General features: G+C 46.3%; 1 protein-coding gene across 1 annotated transcript in view; it reads left to right on the forward strand.

Moving 5' to 3' along the window:
• Positions 1-17,401, forward strand: part of RFX2 (regulatory factor X2) — a 582,894-nt gene extending 565,493 nt beyond the window's left edge. Inside the window, 1 exon segment of the mRNA XM_030218518.1 lies at positions 16,521-17,401. Coding sequence (XP_030074378.1) covers positions 16,521-16,630 — 110 coding nt within the window. The 3' untranslated portion in view covers positions 16,631-17,401.
• Positions 17,402-17,699: the final 298 nt, after the last annotated feature.

Consider the following 17,699-nt stretch of genomic DNA (forward strand, 5'->3'; position numbering starts at 1 on the left):
GCTCTAACCTCGACTTCTCTCACCACATTGAACTCTCTCCTCAAGGTGCCCCCTCCCCCAACTCCCCCTTCATTATCTCCTCAGGACCCCTTTCTGAATTCTTTCACGACAGGGTTCAAAAGATAAACCTTGCATTCTCTAACCTTGCCACTCTTCCTCCACTAGTCCGTTTCCCCCTCTCTCCTTCCCCTCATTCCTTTTCCTCCTTCCTGAAGTTACTATAGAGGAAACTACACTTCTCCTTCTTCCTCAAAATGTACCACCTGTTTTTTCTGATCCATTCCCACCCACCTTCTTCATGCCATCTCACCTGCTTCTTATTCCTTTTATCTGTCACATTCTCAACCTCTCACTTTTCCCTGCAACTGTTCCCTACTGCTCTTTAAACATGCTGTGGTCAACCTCTCCTTAAGAAGCCTTCACTCTGGACCCTACTTGTCCCTCTAATTACCGACCCATCTCCCTCCTCCCTTTTCTCTCCAAATTACTTGAGCGTGCTGTTCCACACCGTCTGCCTGATTTTTCTCTCCTCACATGCTATTCTTGACCCACTACAATCTGGTTTTCGCCCTCTCCACTCAACCGAAACTGCGCTTACTAAAGTCTCCAATGACCTATTACTGTCTAAATCCAGAAGTCTCTATTCCATCCTCATTCTTCTTGATCTTCCCACTGCTTTTGACACTGTCGATCACAGCATACTCTTGATACCCTGTCCTCACTTGGATTCCAGGGCTCTGTCCTTTCCTGGTTCTCTTCCTACCTCTCCCTCCGCACCTCAGTGTTCACTCTGGTTGATCCTCTTCTATTTCTATCCCTCTGCCTGTCGGCGTACCTCAGGGTTCTGTTCTTGGTTCCTCCTCTTTTCTATCTACATTTCTTCCCTTGGTTCATTAATCTCATCCCATGGCTTTTCCTACATCTCTATGCTGGTGACTCCCAAATCTACCTTTCTACCCCTGATATCTCACCTTGCATCCAAACCAAAGTTTCAGCGTGCTTGTCTGACATTGCTGTCTGGATGTCTCAACGCCACCTGAAATTAAACATGACCAAAACCGAGCTTCTCATTGTTTCCCCCAAACCCACCTCCCCCGCTCACACCGTTTTCTATTTCTGTTGATGGCTCTCTCATTCTCCCTGTCCCTCAGCTCGAAACCTTGGGATCATCTTTGACTCTCTCTCTCCTTCTCCTGCTCATATCCAGCAGATCGCCAAGACCTGTCGTTCTTTCTTTACAACATCCGTCAAATCCGCCCCTTTCTTCCGAGCACTCTACCAAACCCTCATCCACACCCTTGTCACCTCTCGTTTAGACTACTGCCATCTGCTCTTGCTGGCCTCCCACTTAGTCACTTCTCCCCTCTCCAATCGGTTCAAAACTCTGCTGCCCGTCTTCCGCCAGGGTCGCCTTACTCTACTACCCCTCTCTCTCAAGTCGCTTCACTGGCTCCCTATCCATTTTCGATCCTGTTCAAACTTCTTCTACTAACCTATAAATGTACCACTCTGCTGCTTCCAGTATCTCTCCACACTCACTCCTTCCCTACACCCCTTCCCGGCACTACCGCTTCATGGATAATCCTTTCTATATCTGTTCCTTCCTTCTCACTACTGCCAACTCCAGACTTCGCACTTCTGTCTGCTGCACCCTACGCCTGGAATAAACTTTCATGAGCCCCCTACGTCTTGCCCCCATCCTTGGCGCACCTTTAAATCTAGACTGAAAGCCCACCTCTTTAACATTGCTTGTGACTCGTAACCACTTGTAACCACTCGCCTCCACCTACCCTCCTCTCCTCCTTTCTGTACACATTAATTGACTGATTTGCTTACTTATTTTTTTGTCTATTAGATTGTAAGCTCTTTGAGCAGGGACTCTCGTCTCTTCTATGTTTGTGCAGCGCTGTGACGCCTTGTAGCGCTATAGAAATGCTAAATAGTAGTAGTAGTAGAAGGGAAAGGCCAGCCAGATTGAGAGGCAAGCAGACATACCTGCATAGCAGTGAGGTAATTAGGGACGATGCTGGCTTCTACAGACTCTCAGAATTAACAGACAAGAACTACACACACAGGAAACAGAACAGGGGAAAACAGGCTTGGCTAAACACAGAGCTTGGCTTAAAACATAGAGCTTAACTATAGCAAGAGTCAAAAGCAGGGTAGACTAAAAGCAGGAGCCAAGGGTAGAGTTAAACAGATACAGACACCAAGGGCAGTGTGTGGCTCTAGAGCCAGGCCTTCAGGAAACAAGGTTCAAAGGCAAACTCACAGAAACAAAGGAAAGCATTGAAACACAAGACTCAGGGAAACACAGAACAGACCTTCAGGAGCAGGACTCAGGAACAAAGCCAAGCAGGGATATGACCTATACAGGTAATACAAGATTAAGAGACCTCTTGCAAAGGCCACGTAGGAAAGCTCCCTGGGTCCTTATAAAGGAGTAGGCTGATGATGTCACAAGTAGGAAATGAAGCTGGTTCGGGATAAGGTATCTGGCAAGGATACCTCACAAACAGGGAAGATAGGGTTTCTGGATAGTGAGGTTGCACAACAGACCGTGGTAGGCCAGGTGCCCTTAAATACAACTAAAGATAAGACAAAAGATGGCAAATCAATAGTGTCAAGTACTAAGCATCATGCAAATAGGAACAACAAACATACTCTGAATGTCTATATGCAAATGCTAGGAGTCTAAGAAATAAGATGGGAGAGTTGGAATATATTGCACTAAATGAAAAATTGGATATAATAGGTATTACTGAGACCTGGTGGAAGGAGGATAACCAGTGGGACACTATCATACCAGGGTACAAAGTATATCGTAGTGATAGGGTGGACCAGACTGGTGGAGGGGTAGCATTGTATATTAACGAGAGCCTTGACTCAGATAGATTACAAATTCAGCAGGACACAAATCACACCTTTGAATCATTGTGGGTTGAAATTCCATGTATAAAAGGGAAAAGGACGGAGATAGGAGTGTACTACCGTCCGCCTCGCCAGGATGAGCAGGTAGACGCAGAAATGATAAAAGAAATCAGAGACGCAAACAAAATGGGCAATGTGATAATAATGGGTGACTTCAATTATCCAAATATAGACTGGTAAGTGTAACATCGGAAATCAAGGACAGCTTTATGGAGCAGCTGTGCAGGAGCTGACGAGAGAAGGAAAAATTCTAGACTTGGACCTTAGTGGAGCACATGATCTGGTGAGGGACGTTATGGTACTGGGGCCGCTTGATAACAGTGATCATAATATGATCAGTTTTGATATCAACCTTGAAGTAACTATACACTGGAAGTCAAATACGTTAGCGTTTAACTTTAAAAAAGGAGACTATGATAAAATGAGAAGAACGGTTAAAAAAAAACTAGGGGGGCAACTGAGAGGGTAAAAACTGTACAACAGGCATGGACACTGTTCAAAATACCATCCTGGAAGCCCAGGCCAAACATATTCCGCAAATTAGAAAGGAAAGACGAAGTCCAAAAGACAGCCGGCGTGGTTGAAAAGTGAGGTGAAGGAAGCTATTAGGGCTAAAAGAAGCGCCTTCAGAAAATGGAAGAAGGAACCGTCTGAAAATAACAAGAAGAAGGATAAGGAGTGTCAAAGCAAATGCAAGGCGCAGATAAAGAAGGCCAAGAGGGATTACAAAAAAAAGATAGCATTAGAGGCAAAAAAAACATAGTAAAAACAATTTTCAGTATATTAAAAGCAGGAAGCCAGCAAAAGAATCGGTTGGGCCGCTGGATGACCGAGGGATAAAAGGGGCAATCAAGGAAGACAAAGACGTAGCGGAGAGATTGAATGAATTCTTTGCTTCGGTCTGCACCGAGGAAGATTTGGGTGGGATGCCGGTGTCAGAAATGGTATTTCAAGCAGACGAGTCGTAGAAACTTACTGACTTCACGGTAAACCTGGAGGACGTAATGGGGCAGTTCAGCAAACTGAAGAGTAGCAAATCTCCTGGACCGGATGGTATTCATCCTAGTATACTGACAGAACTGAAAAATGAACTTGCGGAGCTACTGTTAGTGATATGCAATTTATCCTTAAAATTGAGCGTGGTATCGGAAGATTGGAGGGTGGCCAATGTAATGCCAATTTTCAAAAAAGGTTCCAGGGGAGATCCGGGAAATTATAGACCGGTGAGTCTGGCGTCGGTGCCGGGGAAAATGGTAGAGGCTATTATTTAAAAACAAAATTACAGAGCACATCCAAGGACATGGATTACTGAGACCAAGTAAGCACGGATTTTGTGTGGGGAAATTTTGCCTGACCAATTTACTTCAATTCTTTGAAGGAGCAAACAAATATGTGGACAAAGGGAAGCTGGTTGATATTCTGTATCTGGATTTTCAAAAGGTGTTTGACAAGGTACCTCATGAAAGGCTACAGAGGAAATTGGAGGGTCATGGGATAGGAGGAAATGTCCTATTGTGGATTAAAATCTGGCTGAAGGATAGGAAACAAAGAGAGTGGGATTAAATGGGCAGTATTCACAATGGAGAAGGGTAAGCTAGTGGGGTTCCTCAGGGGTCTGTGCTAGGACTTCTGTTTTTAATATATTTATAAATGATTTAGAGATGGGAGTAACTAGCGAGGTAATTAAATTTGCTGATGACACAAAGTTATTCAAAGTCGTTAACCTCGCGACAGGATTGTGAAAAATTACAGAAGGACCTTACGAGACTGGAGACTGGGCGGCTAAATGGCAGATGGCGTTTAATGTGAGCAAAAGTGCAAGGTGATGCATGTGGGGAAAAAGAACCCAAATTATAGCTATGTCATGCAAGGTTCCACGTTAGGAGTTACGGACCAAGAAAGGGATCTGGGTGTCGTCGTCGATAATACACTGAAATCTTCTTCTCAGTGTGCTGCTGTGGCTAGGAAAGCTAATAGAATGTTGGGTATTATTAGGAAAGGTATGGAAAACAGGTGTGAAGATGTTATAATGCCGTTGTCACTCCATGGTGCAACCGCACCTTGAGTATTGTGTTCAATTCTGGTCGCTGCATCTCAAGAAAGATATAGTAGAATTGGAAAAGGTGCAGCGAAGGGCAACTAAAATGATAGCGGGGATGGGACGACTTCCCTATGAAGAAAGACTAAGGAGGCTAGGGCTTTTCAGTTTGGAGAAGTGACGGCTGAGGGGAGACATGATAGAGGCATATAAAATAATGAGTGGAGTGGAACAGGTGGATGTGAAGCGTCTGTTCACGCTTTCCAAAAATACTAGGACTAGGGGGCATGCAATGAAACTACAGTGTAGTAAATTTAAAACAAATCGGAGAAAATATTTCTTCACCCAACGCATAATTAAACTCTGGAATTCGTTGCCGGAGAATGTGGTGAAGGCGGTTAGCTTGGCAGAGTTTAAAAAGGGGTTAGACGGTTTCCTAAATGACAAGTCCATAAACCACTACTAAATGGACTTGGGAAAAATCCACAATTCCAGGAATAACATGTATAGAATGTTTGTACATTTGGAAGCTTGCCAGGTGCCCTTGGCCTGGATTGGCCGCTGTCGTGGACAGGATGCTGGGCTCGATGGACCCTTGGTCTTTTCCCAGTGTGGCATTACTTATGTACAGAAGCAGGGAGACCAAAGCGAGGCTTGGCTAACAGAAAGAACAACAGGAAATGAAGCAGAAGCAGGGAGACCAAAGCGAGGCTTGGCTTACACGAAGAACAACAATAGGGAAAAAGGCAGACTGGAGAGGTCACAGAGCTAGATACCGAGAAACAGTAGGTCTGAACATAAGGGCATGGCCACAACCGTGACAGTATCACATACATAAAGTATTTTCATCTTATACAATACTGTATGCTTTGTATAAACTGTTCAGAATTTCCAGTATGTCCCCTCTGCAAAAGTATAGACAAGTCTTTATCTTGTACCAACCATCTACTAGTTTAAACAGTTGTGTAACAGTTGTTGGTAAAGTATTCTCATTAACTAAAAAATGCAAGAGACCACATATGCCAGCAGGATTTGCAGCATCGGAATATCTTGAGGGAGGGAATGCCTTCAGGGGAAATATTTAACTGATTTTGCTCCATATGTAAAATGACATGCTGAGGTTTTTTGTTGTGAGACAAGCACAGGCTCCTTCCTATTACTCTGTGTCTTCCTGTGATTTAGCGCACTATATCCTAGACCTCCATTTTTCCTAGATCTTGACTGTATCCATGAATCCCTGTCCCTTTTTCCTAGGTACTCACCCTGTTTTTTTTGTTTGGGAAGTTTTTTTTCTCCTCAGAGGACCCTTCTCCCGGACCTACCTTCTGTCTAGGCACTACAACCCTGCCTTTTGCCTACCAACAAGAAGTGCAGAAAACTCTTTCTCCTAACCCTGACAAAAATAAAAGCAAACTCAGCTACCAGAGAATGAAATAAAGGCCAATTTATTCTCCTGTCAATCAACCTGCAAATTTAGCTAATCCTCCCATTCACTTGAGACAAAATATTTTTCTGTGAAAGTAATGAAGTGGGGACAAGATGGAGATCAAAGAAAGCAAAGGGACAAGGTCCTCTCATGAGACAGAACTGCTGCTTATAAAAGCTAACCTCTGCATGTAGGAAGCACCATCTCTGTCCAGCATTGCCCAATTTGCAGATCTTGCAATTCCAATCCCACCTGGGGTGCCAAACAGTAAAGGACCTAAAACTTGGCAAAGTTATGAAATCACCAGTATTAGTAATAATCCAGGTATAGAGATATAGTCCGTTCTCACTATTTGCTGGGGTTAGGTTCCTAGAAAACCCCGTGAATACTGAAAACGTAAATACAGAACCATTGATCCTATGAGAAAATGGGGTTAGTTTCCTGTGTGACCCTCTTAGGTAGCAAAAGTATTATTATTATTAGCATTTGTAAAACACTACCAGACACACGCAGCACTGAACACCTGACATAAAGAGACAGTCCCTGCTCAAAATAGCTTACATTCTAAATAATACAGACAGACAAGACAGTTACGGGTGAGGGAAGTAATGGGTGAGAAGGAAGGAAGGGACAAGGGGAGGACAATTGAGTATTGACTAGGAGCTAAAGGCAGCAGTGAAAAGGTGGGTTTTCAGCATAGATTTGAAAACAGGTAGAGATGGAGCTAGACGTATAGGTTCAGGAAGTTTATTCCAGGCATAAGGTGCCGCGAGAGAAAAGAAGCGAAGCCTGGAGTTAGCAGTGGAGGAGAAGGGGGACGACAAGAGAGATGTGTCCAGTGAACAGAGTTCACGGGGAGGAATGTAGGGAGAGATGAGAGTGGAGAGGTAATGGGGGGCTGCAGAGTGGATGCATTTAAAGGTCAGTATAAGAAGTTTAAACTGTATGCGGAATCGGACACGGAGCCAGTGAAATGACCTGAGGAGTGGGTTAGTGTGGGTAAAACGATTCTGGCGGAAAATAAGACGTGCCGCAGAATTTTGGACAGATTGGAGAGGAGAGAGATGGCTAAGTGGAAGACCAGTGAGAAGTAAATTGCAATAGTCCAAGCGAGAAGTGACAAGGGTGTGGACAAGGGTTCTGGTAGCGTATTCAGAAAGGAAGGGGCGAATTTTGCTGATGTTGTGGATAAAGAAACGACAGGTTTCAGTAAACACCATACACTATTTCATGTAGCCTTCTTGTAAAGAACAGCTTACTTACTATATTGTGTGTTTTATAAATGTAATTTATGCACTGTTTTTTTTTTTTTTTTGTAAAAGTACAGTATATACAGGTTTTTATTGTAACCTCATGGGAACACACTTTCATTTGCACTTGCACTACACTGTGCATGGCTGCAAATAAGCAAAAATACCTGTGAATATCAAAATTGGGTTACATTTTATTTACCGTAAATAAGACATTTTATTTACCATAAATAAGCAAATCCATGAATGCCAAATGCGCGGATAATGAGAGCACACTGTATTGTCACAGAAAAGAAACTATTGTAGGATCCAAAAATAATAATAGTACATGTACTCTGAGCAGTCTAAACAGATTGCTGCTCTCATTCTGATTGTGTGACAACTTAGACATTTTCCTCATAGGAGCAGAGATGTTTTACCAGTCTTCTGGAATTTTATTTGCTGCACATAACCAAATTCACTGGAAGGCTAAAAGATAAGAAACTATGGGCAGGTGTAGATCTGGCTCATAAACAGATTTTTTGAGCCTGACTAGCCAAATGCCCTCCTTCCAGGTGTTCCTTTATCTACTATACAGATGAAAGGAGACCTTCAGAGTAATTTTCTACACTTGACTTACTTGTTAATACAGAATAGAAGAAAAGGGTAACCTGGAAAATCTGAAATGGATCCACACAATCTCTTGACAGGGTGAATCAGGATGTAGAACTGGCCAAAGTGCCTCCCTCCTGGACCTAGGTGACATGGCATCTTTGCTTTAGTTTGCTAATCCCTGAAGGGAGGTATGAGTTTTCTGGATAGAATGCTGTTGTATAACCAAGCAATTAAGCCCCAATGTATTCTACCTGAACTATCTTGCAGATCTTCCTCTGCTTTTCCTTCTCTGCTTTGCCTGCATACAGTCTGGGTTTTATTACTTTCACTGGCAGATTGCTAACTAATTCCAAGTACTTAATTACCTTTGCCTTTGTCAGTTGTTCCCAAACCTGGTCCTAGAGGCACCCCAGCCATTCAGGTTTTCAGGATATCCACAATAAATATTAATGAGATTTGAATGCACTGCCTCCACTGCATGCAAATCTCTCTTATTTTTGTAGCACCGGTGTTTACCAAGTAATAATTATTCAGTGCCACGTGGTGCCCGGTTACCTCCAGGTTAGCGCAGGAGCCCCTACTGCCACCTCAACCTTAAATGACCGTGCAGCAAGTGGTTCACTTGCTGCATGGCCATTTCTTTTAAAAAAAAAAAAAATACAGCCTTTTACCCTGTGCAGTAAAATGGGGCCTCAGTGCGCAACAAAAACATTCGCTGAAGCAGCTTGGTAAAAGGACCCCTTTATGTCTTATCCCCTTATTCAGGCTCCTACTTCCCCTTTAACATCCTTTATTTCCACCCTTTCTCACCTCCTTCAAAGATCTGTCCCTTTCCTTTGTCCTTCACCCTCTTCACAACTCCCTGTCTCTTTTGCCTCTTTCCCTATCATCCTTTGCCCCTGCCTCTTCTCCCACACTTCCTTCTCCATCTACATATGTCCTTCTCCAATATTTATTTACTCTCTTTCCTCTACCTTAACCCCCATTACCATTCTTCTGCCCCTCCATCTTCAATTTTCCATGCAAATACCCTTGCTTCCCCCCACATAGTATCTGCCCTTCTCTTCCATCTTCCAGCCTCTTCATCAGTCCCCAACCTCTGTCTGCCCCTTTTCAGGGCCCAGATCCTTTCTCCCCATCCCTAACCCCAGTCTGATAGCATTAGCCCCAACTCTAGCATTAGTCCCTTCTAGCATCTGCCTTCCAGCATCAGACCATTTCTGTCACCCCTACCATCTGGCATCATAAGCCCCCATTTCCTATTCCCAGCCATCTTCTCCTAGCACCTAAATCAGGGCCATTGCCAAGCCTCTGCCCTCTCTTTTCAGCCCCATTATCCCACCTGCCCCAAATTCAAGTCCCAGCCCACTTCTCCCACCTCCCCTCCCCTTTTCAGCCCACAGTTCCAGCCCCATTATCCCACGTCTTCAGTTTCAGCCCCAGCCCTTTTCTCCCACCAGTCCTCAGTTCAGCACCAGACCCTTTCTCCCCTGCCCTCTTTCCAGCCCCCTCTTCCAGTCCTAGCCTCCTAATCCTACCTACTCTCCAGTTCTAGCTCCCTTATCCCACCTGCCCTGCATTAAAGCCCCCCCTTTTCAGCCCTATTCTCCCACTCCCCTCCATTGTAGCCCTAGCCCCCATTTTAGCTGCTAGCTGCAGCCCCCAGTCCCTCTGTCCACTCTCAGCTCCCGCTACAGCCCCCTTCTCATTTCTGCCACCCTGCATGCATTTTTAAAATCTTTGAATCGGCAGCATCTGTGAAGGAAGCAGGCTGCCCCAGGCTTTCCCTCACTGAAACATGAAATTACGTCACAGGAGGGTGGGACACATGAAAGGCCAGAGGCAGCCTGTTCCTTCAGACACTGCCGATTCAAAGGTTTAAAAAATGCATGCAGGGCAGCAGAAACTAGAAGGGGGCTGTCTCGAGAACTAAGGGTAGACAGATGGGGACTGGGGTCTACAACTGGATCTCGAACTAGCAGCTGAAAAGAGGGCTAAGGCTGGAACCTCAAGAAGTCGGCGCCCCCCCCCCCCTTCCACGCTTACCACATTGCGCCAGCCCTGCTCCTTCTAGCACCAAACTGATATAACTAATGATAGACTACCTAGTAAGTCATTCTATACGCTTCTGAGATGAGTCCTTTGAAAAGAGACAGACTATATTTCAAAAGCTGTTAAGTAGATGTAATAAAATGGTTCACAGCTTGTGCAGACCCTTGTGTGTGTGCATACCATATACTTGCTCTGTTCCTCCTACTACCCCCACCCCAAAAAAAAAAGCAAAGGCCAATAAAGAGAGAGAGTATTTATCACATCTAGGAGTTAGAGATGTCAAATCATCATTAATAGTCTCAACATAATCTCCAACTCCCTACAGTCTTAAGAACATACATATCATCTTACATATCTGCAAAGCTGGTAAGCTAGGTTCTCCGAGGACAAGCAGGCTGCTTGTTCTCACAAGTGGGTCGACGTCCGTGTCGGCCCAGGAAGCGGCAAAACTTTTACAGCAAAAATATAAAAACTTTGCCAGAGTCTTCTGGTGAGCAGCGTGCACCGCGCATCTGCGGACGACTTCTCGCCCATCGCGAGCGTGCCTCCTCTGTTCTTTTTCGTCTGCGGCGAGGTAATAGGCTGTTTTCCTGTTCTAATTTTTTGGGCCCAGGAACTAGAGTTTGACGACTTTTGTACTTTCTTTTCACTTTTTGTCATTTCTTTTTAAAAAAAAAACAATTATTGCCTGTAGTTTCTTTTAGTTTTCTACTTTCTTTTTCAATGTGGCTGGCTTTAGACCGTGTGGTCGGGTTTCTCCCTTCTTGTGCCATTCGCTTTTTTGGCATGATCGCGTCGTTTAATTTCACCGAGGCCATTTTTCTGTCCATGTCATCGAGGACACCCAGCGGCTTCAAGCGTTGTACTCGGTGCAACCGGACCATCTCAGGTACCAATACCCATGCCTGGTGTATCCAGTGCCTTGGGCCTGACCATAGCCCAGCCGCTTGTAGTCTGTCTTCATATGAAGAAACAGACAGCGTCTCGAGAAGCCCAACGAGAAAAGCTTTTTGGGGCTGGGTCCGGTCGTTCGACATCGGTGCTGAGGTCAGCGGCGACATCGACAGGAGCATCGACGTCAGGAGCAGAGGTAATGGCTGCTGAGAGACCATCTCGCGCTGTGAGCACTGAGGCATCGAGTTGGTCTCCACCTGTCTCTAGGTCTCCTGTTATGCAGGGCCCCCCCCCCCCCCCCCGGGACCGACCTTCGTCGGATCCAGCCCCGAGGAGACGTGAGGATTCCACGTGCTCCTCATTGGTACTGAGGAGTCTCGATGACGGGCATCAAGCGAAGGTGAAGAAGCACTGTAATTGTTCTCCTTCGACGCACGGTACCGGGAGCTCCGGGGCGTCGAGAGAGTCGGCACCCGAGAAGCGTCAGCGCCAAGAGGATCGCTTTCCCTCGATACAGGAGGTGCCGATGCGTCGGTCTCCTAGCAGCCCGATGCCTGTTCCCGAGCCTCCACAGATTCTGACACCACCTGTTCCACCGACCCCGCAGCCTTTTCCGATGGCGGCTCTCAAGCGTATCTGGACCCTGCTTCCAGAACTTCTGGAGGGATTGCTGCGCCAGTCTGCTTCGGTGTTGGGGGTGCTTGCGCCTTCCATGCCGCCAGCTGCAGCGGCATCTGGCCCTTCTCCTGCGGAGAGGTCCCCTGCCTCGACAGCTGCCACCCAGGTTGACTCCCCTTTGACGTCGGTGGAGGAAGCCTCACCGCAGTCTAGGCGGGCGTCAAGTTCTCGACATCGCCATTGAGGACATCGTTCCTCGATGTCGAGGCAGGCTCAGTCTCGGAGTGCCTGAGGGAGGTCTTATCCAATACTGAAGAGGAACATTCGTGGGAGTCAGAGGGAGACACCAGATACTTTTCTTCTGACAAGTCCTTTGGGATTCCCTCTGATCCTTCCCCTACACCAGAAAGGCGATTATCTCCATCAGAGAATCTGTCCTTTACATCTTTTGTCTGGGAAATGACTACGGCTATTCCTTTCCCTATGGAGGTTGAGGATGAGCCCAGGGCTGAGATGCTCGAGGTCCTGGATTATCCTTCTCCACCTAGAGAGGCTGTGACGGCTCCTCTACATAAGGTACTAAAGGAAGTCCTTATGCGGAACTGGTTGTTCCCTCTGTCTGGCCCTGTGATCCCGAAGAAAACTGAATCCCAGTATCGGATCCACGGTGAACCTGGATTGATGAGGTCTCAGTTACCCCACAATTCCATGGTGGTGGACTGCGCCCTCAAGAGAGCAGGAGTACTAGGGACTATGCCTCGGCGCCCCCAGACAGAGAAGCTAGGACTCTTGATTTTTGGGGGAGGAAGACGTATCAGGCCGTTATGCTCGCCGCCAAATTCAATCTTACCAACTCTTCACGAGCGTCACTTGCGGAACTCGGTGAGGCAAACTGTCCAGCTTGGTTGATGCATGCCCTCCAGAGCAGGCCAAGCTTTTTTGCCAGGTGGTAAGGCAGCAGAAGGCGTGTCAAAATTCCTGGCCAGGGGTATGTTCGACACTTTTGATGTAGCATCCAGGATCGCTGCCCAAGGTATAGTGATGCACAGAATCTCATAGCTGCATGTCTCTGACCTGGATCATTCGGTCCAGCAGCGGATGGCGGATGTTCCTTGCTGGGGGGGATAACCTTTTTGGTGAGAAAGTAGAGGATCTAGTTGACCAGAAGCACAATGATGCTATGGATTCTTTCTCGCCGGGCGTCTTCTGCTACTACCTCCTCATCTAGGAGGTTTTTTGGAGGGAAGAGGAGTGCTCCCTATGCTAGGCATAGGTACACTCCTGCTTCTCAGCAGCCTGCCCAGGCTCAGTCCCAGTGCGCTCGTTCTCGTCAGCAGCGTGCGCCTAAGGCCACTGCGGCTCCCCAGAAAAAGCAAGGGACGGGCTTTTGACTGGCTCCAGTTCAACATAGCCTCAGTAAGCGTGTCAGTACTGGTTAATGCTTTTTCACCAAAGGTGGCCTCTTACAACCTCCAACCGTTGGGTTCTTCAAATTGTCTGGTTAGGATACACCCTCTATCTGGAATCCAAGCTTCCAAATTGCCCACCAGGTGCTCAGTTCTACAGCTCCCAGCACAGCAGGTACTTGCAGAGAAACTATCTGCCCTTCTACAGGCCCAAGCGGTCAAACCCGTTTCCACCAGGGGAAGAAGAGCTGGGATTCTATTCCAGGTACTTCCTTGTGCAAAAGAAAACGGGGGATGCGTCCCATCCTAGACCTAAGGGCCCTGAACAAATTTCTAGTCCGAGAAAAGTTCTGGATGGTTTCCCTGGGCACCCTTCTTCCCATGATTCAGGAAAACGATTGGCTGTGCTCTCTGGACATAAAGGATGCTTACACACACATCTTGATACTTCCAGCTCACAGGAAGTATCTTCGATTTCGGCTGGGAACACAGCACTTTCAGTACTGTGTACTGCCTTTTGGCCTGGCGTCTGCGCACAGAGTGTTTACAAAATGCCTAGCTGTAGTCGCAGCGTCTCTACGCAGACTGTGGGAGTGCATGTGTTCCCTTATCTCGACGATTGGCTGGTGAAGAGCACCTCGAAGGAAGGTGTTCTGGAGTCCATGTGAATGACTATTCAGGTGCTAGAACTACTGGGGTTTGTCATAAATTATCCCAAGTCCCATCTCACCCCAGTCCAAAAATTGAAATTCATTGGAGCTCTGCTGAACACTCAGACAGCTCGAGCTTATCTCCCTGAGGCAAGGACGGACAACCTTCTGTCCCTGGTGTCCATGGTTCGAGCGTCTCAGCAGGTCATGGCTCAGCAGATGTTGACTTCTGGGGCACATGGCCTCCACAGTTCATGTAACGCCCATGGCACGTCTACATATGAGATCAGCTCAATGGACCCCAACTTCCCAGTGGTTTCAAGCTGCAGGGGATTTAGTGGATGTAATCCAACTGTCCACCGACTTTCGGAATTCTCTTTATTGGTGGACGATTCGATCCAATTTGACCAACCATGGGGTGACCATTCCAAATTCCTCAGCCACGAAAAGTGCTGACGACGGATGCATCTCTCCTGGGGTGGGGAGCTCACGTAGATGAGCTCCACACTCAGGGTGCCTGGTCCTTTCAGGAAAGAGGTCTGCAGATCAACCTCCTGGAATTAAGAGCGATCTGGAACACTCTAAAGGCTTTCAGAGATCGGCTGTCCAACCGAGTAATCTTAATTCAGATGGACAATCAGGTTGCCATGTTTTACACCAACAAGCAGGGGGGCACTGGATCTCGCCCTCTGTGTCAGGAAGCTGTCCAGATGTGGCTTTGGGCTTGCCGTCATGGCATGTTTATCCAAGCCACTTATCTGGCAGGTGTAAACAACAGTCTGGCCGATAGGTTGAGCAGGATAATGGAGCCTCACGAGTGTTCACTGAACATGGGCATAGTCCGCAAGATCTTCCGAGCGTGGGGCACCCCCTCGGTGGATGCTTTTGCCACTCAGATCAATCACAAGGTCCCTCAGTTCTGTTCCAGGCTTCAGGCCCACGACTGACTAGCGTCATGCCTTTCTCCTACATTGGGGGGCAGGCCTTCTGTATGCATATCCTCCCATACCTCTAGTAGGGAAGACTTTGCTGAAACTCAAGCAAGACTATGGAAACATGATCCTGATTGCACCCTTCTGGCCGCGTCAGATTTGGTTCCATCTTCTTCTGGAGTTGTCCTCCGAAGAACCATGGAGATTAGAGTGTTTTCCAACCCTCATCACTCAGAACGAGGGGTCGCTTCTACATACCAACCTTCTGTCTCTGGCTCTCTCTCTACACTTGTCAGAGTCTGGTCTCAAGACCAACTCCGTAAGAGTTCACCTTAGTGCAATTAGTGCTTTTCATCACCGTGTAGAGCATAAGCCTATCTCTGGACAGCCTTTAGTTGTTCACTTCATGAGAGGTTTGCTTTTGTCAAAGCCCCCTGTCAAACCTCCACCAGTGTCATGGGATCTCAACGTCGTTCTCACTCAGCTGATGAAAGCTCCTTTTAGCCACTGAATTCCTGCCATTTGAAATACTTGACCTGGAAGGTGTTTTCTTGGTGGCTGTTACTTCAGCTCGTAGAGTCAGCTTCAGGCCTTGGTAGTGCCTGCACCTTATATCAAGTTTCATCACAACAGAGTAGTCCTTCGCACGCACCCTAAGTTCCTGCCAAAGGTGGTGTTGGAGTTACATCTGAACCAGTCAATTGACTTGCCAACATTTTTTCCCCGTGCTCATACTTGCCCTGGCGAAAGCAGTTTACATACCTTGGACTAAAAGAGAGCATTGGCCTTTTACGTGGAACGGACGAAGCCCTTCAGACAGTCCGCCCAGTTGTTTTTCTTTCGACCCCAACAGGATGGAAGTTGTCATCGGAAAACGCACAATCTCCAATTGGGTAGCAGATTGCATTTCCTTCACTTACGCCCAAGGTGGGCTGACTCTGGAGGGCCATGTCACGGCTCACAATGTTAGAGCCATGGCTGCGTCAGTGGCTCACTTAAAGTCAGCCTCCATTGAGGAGATTTGCAAGGCTGCAACGTGGTCATCGGTCCACACATTCACATCTCACTACTGCCTTCAGCAGGATACCCGACGCGACAGTCGGTTTGGACAGTCAGTGCTGCAGAATCTGTTCAGGGTTTAGAATCCAACTCCATCCCCCTAAACCCATTTTTGTTGTGTTCCAGGCTGCACTCTCAGTTAGTTCTTTATGTTTTCAAGTCAATCTATGTTATGTCCTCGCCGTTGTGGGGCCCAATTGACCAATGTTCATTGTTTTGAGTGAGCCTGGATGCTAGGGATACCCCACTTGTGAGAACAAGCAGCCTGCTTGTCTTCGGAGAAAGCGAAGATACATACCTGTAGCTGATGTTCTCCGAGGATAGCAGGCTGATCTCACAATCCCGCCCACCTCCCCTTTGGAGTTGTTTTCTTATTTAATTATTTATTTATTTGCTTTTTTATTTAACTGAGGAGGCACGCTCGCGACGGGCGGGAAGTCGTCCACGCATATGCGGTGCACGCTGCTCGCGCGCCAGAAGACTCTGGCAAAGTTTTTATATTTTTGCTGGAAAACGTTTGCCACTTCCTGGGCTGACGCGTTGTCGACTCACTTATGAGAACAATCAGCCTGCTGACCTCGGAGAACACCAGCTACAGGTCAGTATCTTCGCTTTTCACTCTCTTCTTGTAAGGATGAACCATAATCTTATTTTCTTTTGTATTCCACAGCTGATATTAGTGACCTAGGAAGTGAAACTGAAACAGACGCCAAAGTCATCTGCGAGCCACCAGTGAAACGAGAACGCATTGATCTGAACCATTCACTACAGGAAATCTAGAGCAGCCAGCGGAAATTTCAAAGGATTTTTCTGAGCTTTGTAGGACTCTGAATTTCCGAGTGCGCTATAATATTATTGCCGCTTAGATAATGACAGTTTATTTCAGTCCAAATCATAACTTATGCTGATATTTAGATATGGACAAACAGTGTAGAAAGAGCGTACGAGGTAGTTGAAAGGGTTTGGGATGGTCTGCAGAAACAGACTGAATAGCTGCTGACTCTTTTCAAATATAAGGCCAAGTTAACCCTGCTTCCTGTGATCATTTTATGGTCAGTCCTTCATGCAAACACCTCTAATATGTTTTCAAAAAGCAATGTAAATCAGATTTGGAAGTGAAGCAACACCGGCGGTAATTTTTTCGACAATTGTTCATTACAGGTATTCCTTGTATGTTAATTTTCTTTTTTAAATTCTGCTATTATGTGGATCCACAGGGTAGAATACAGAGCTGCCATGTATTAACCTTACATCAATACATTAGGAGGAGGTTATAGACTGGTCTTCTTTTTTTTTTTTTTTTTTTTTGCCAAAGTTTGCACTGTGGGATTATAAAAGTGTTGAATGTTACCTCATATCTAATTGAAGTCAAGGGCTGAAAGCATTGTTAAGACTATTTCAGCAATGTGTGTCTGTAGTATGAGCTTGGGATTCACACAGACTGCAGAACATCTATCTTTGTATTACACAGTTTTACACTTAGCACCATTTTTCTTTTCTGCATTCACAATGGCTAAGGGGCCCTTTTACATAGCGCATAAGCATTTACGCACTCCAAAATGGAGTTACCACCTGGCTACCAAGTGGCTCTTGCAGTAATTTCATTTTTGACGCTCGTCCGAAAAATAATTTTTATTTTTGGATGTGTGTATCAGACGCACGCAGGTCATTACCGCCCAGTTACCACATGAGACTTTACAGCTAGGTCAGTGGCTTACAGTAAGGTCTCAGATCCAAAATGGACACGCGGCAATTTTCATTTAGCTGCACGTCCATTTTCGGCAAAAATTTTAAAAGGCATTTTTTACAGGTGTGCTGAAAAATGATTCTGCTTGCGCCCAAAATACGT

Source organism: Microcaecilia unicolor, chromosome 11 (assembly GCF_901765095.1).
Source record: "Microcaecilia unicolor chromosome 11, aMicUni1.1, whole genome shotgun sequence".
Taxonomy (NCBI): domain Eukaryota; kingdom Metazoa; phylum Chordata; class Amphibia; order Gymnophiona; family Siphonopidae; genus Microcaecilia; species Microcaecilia unicolor.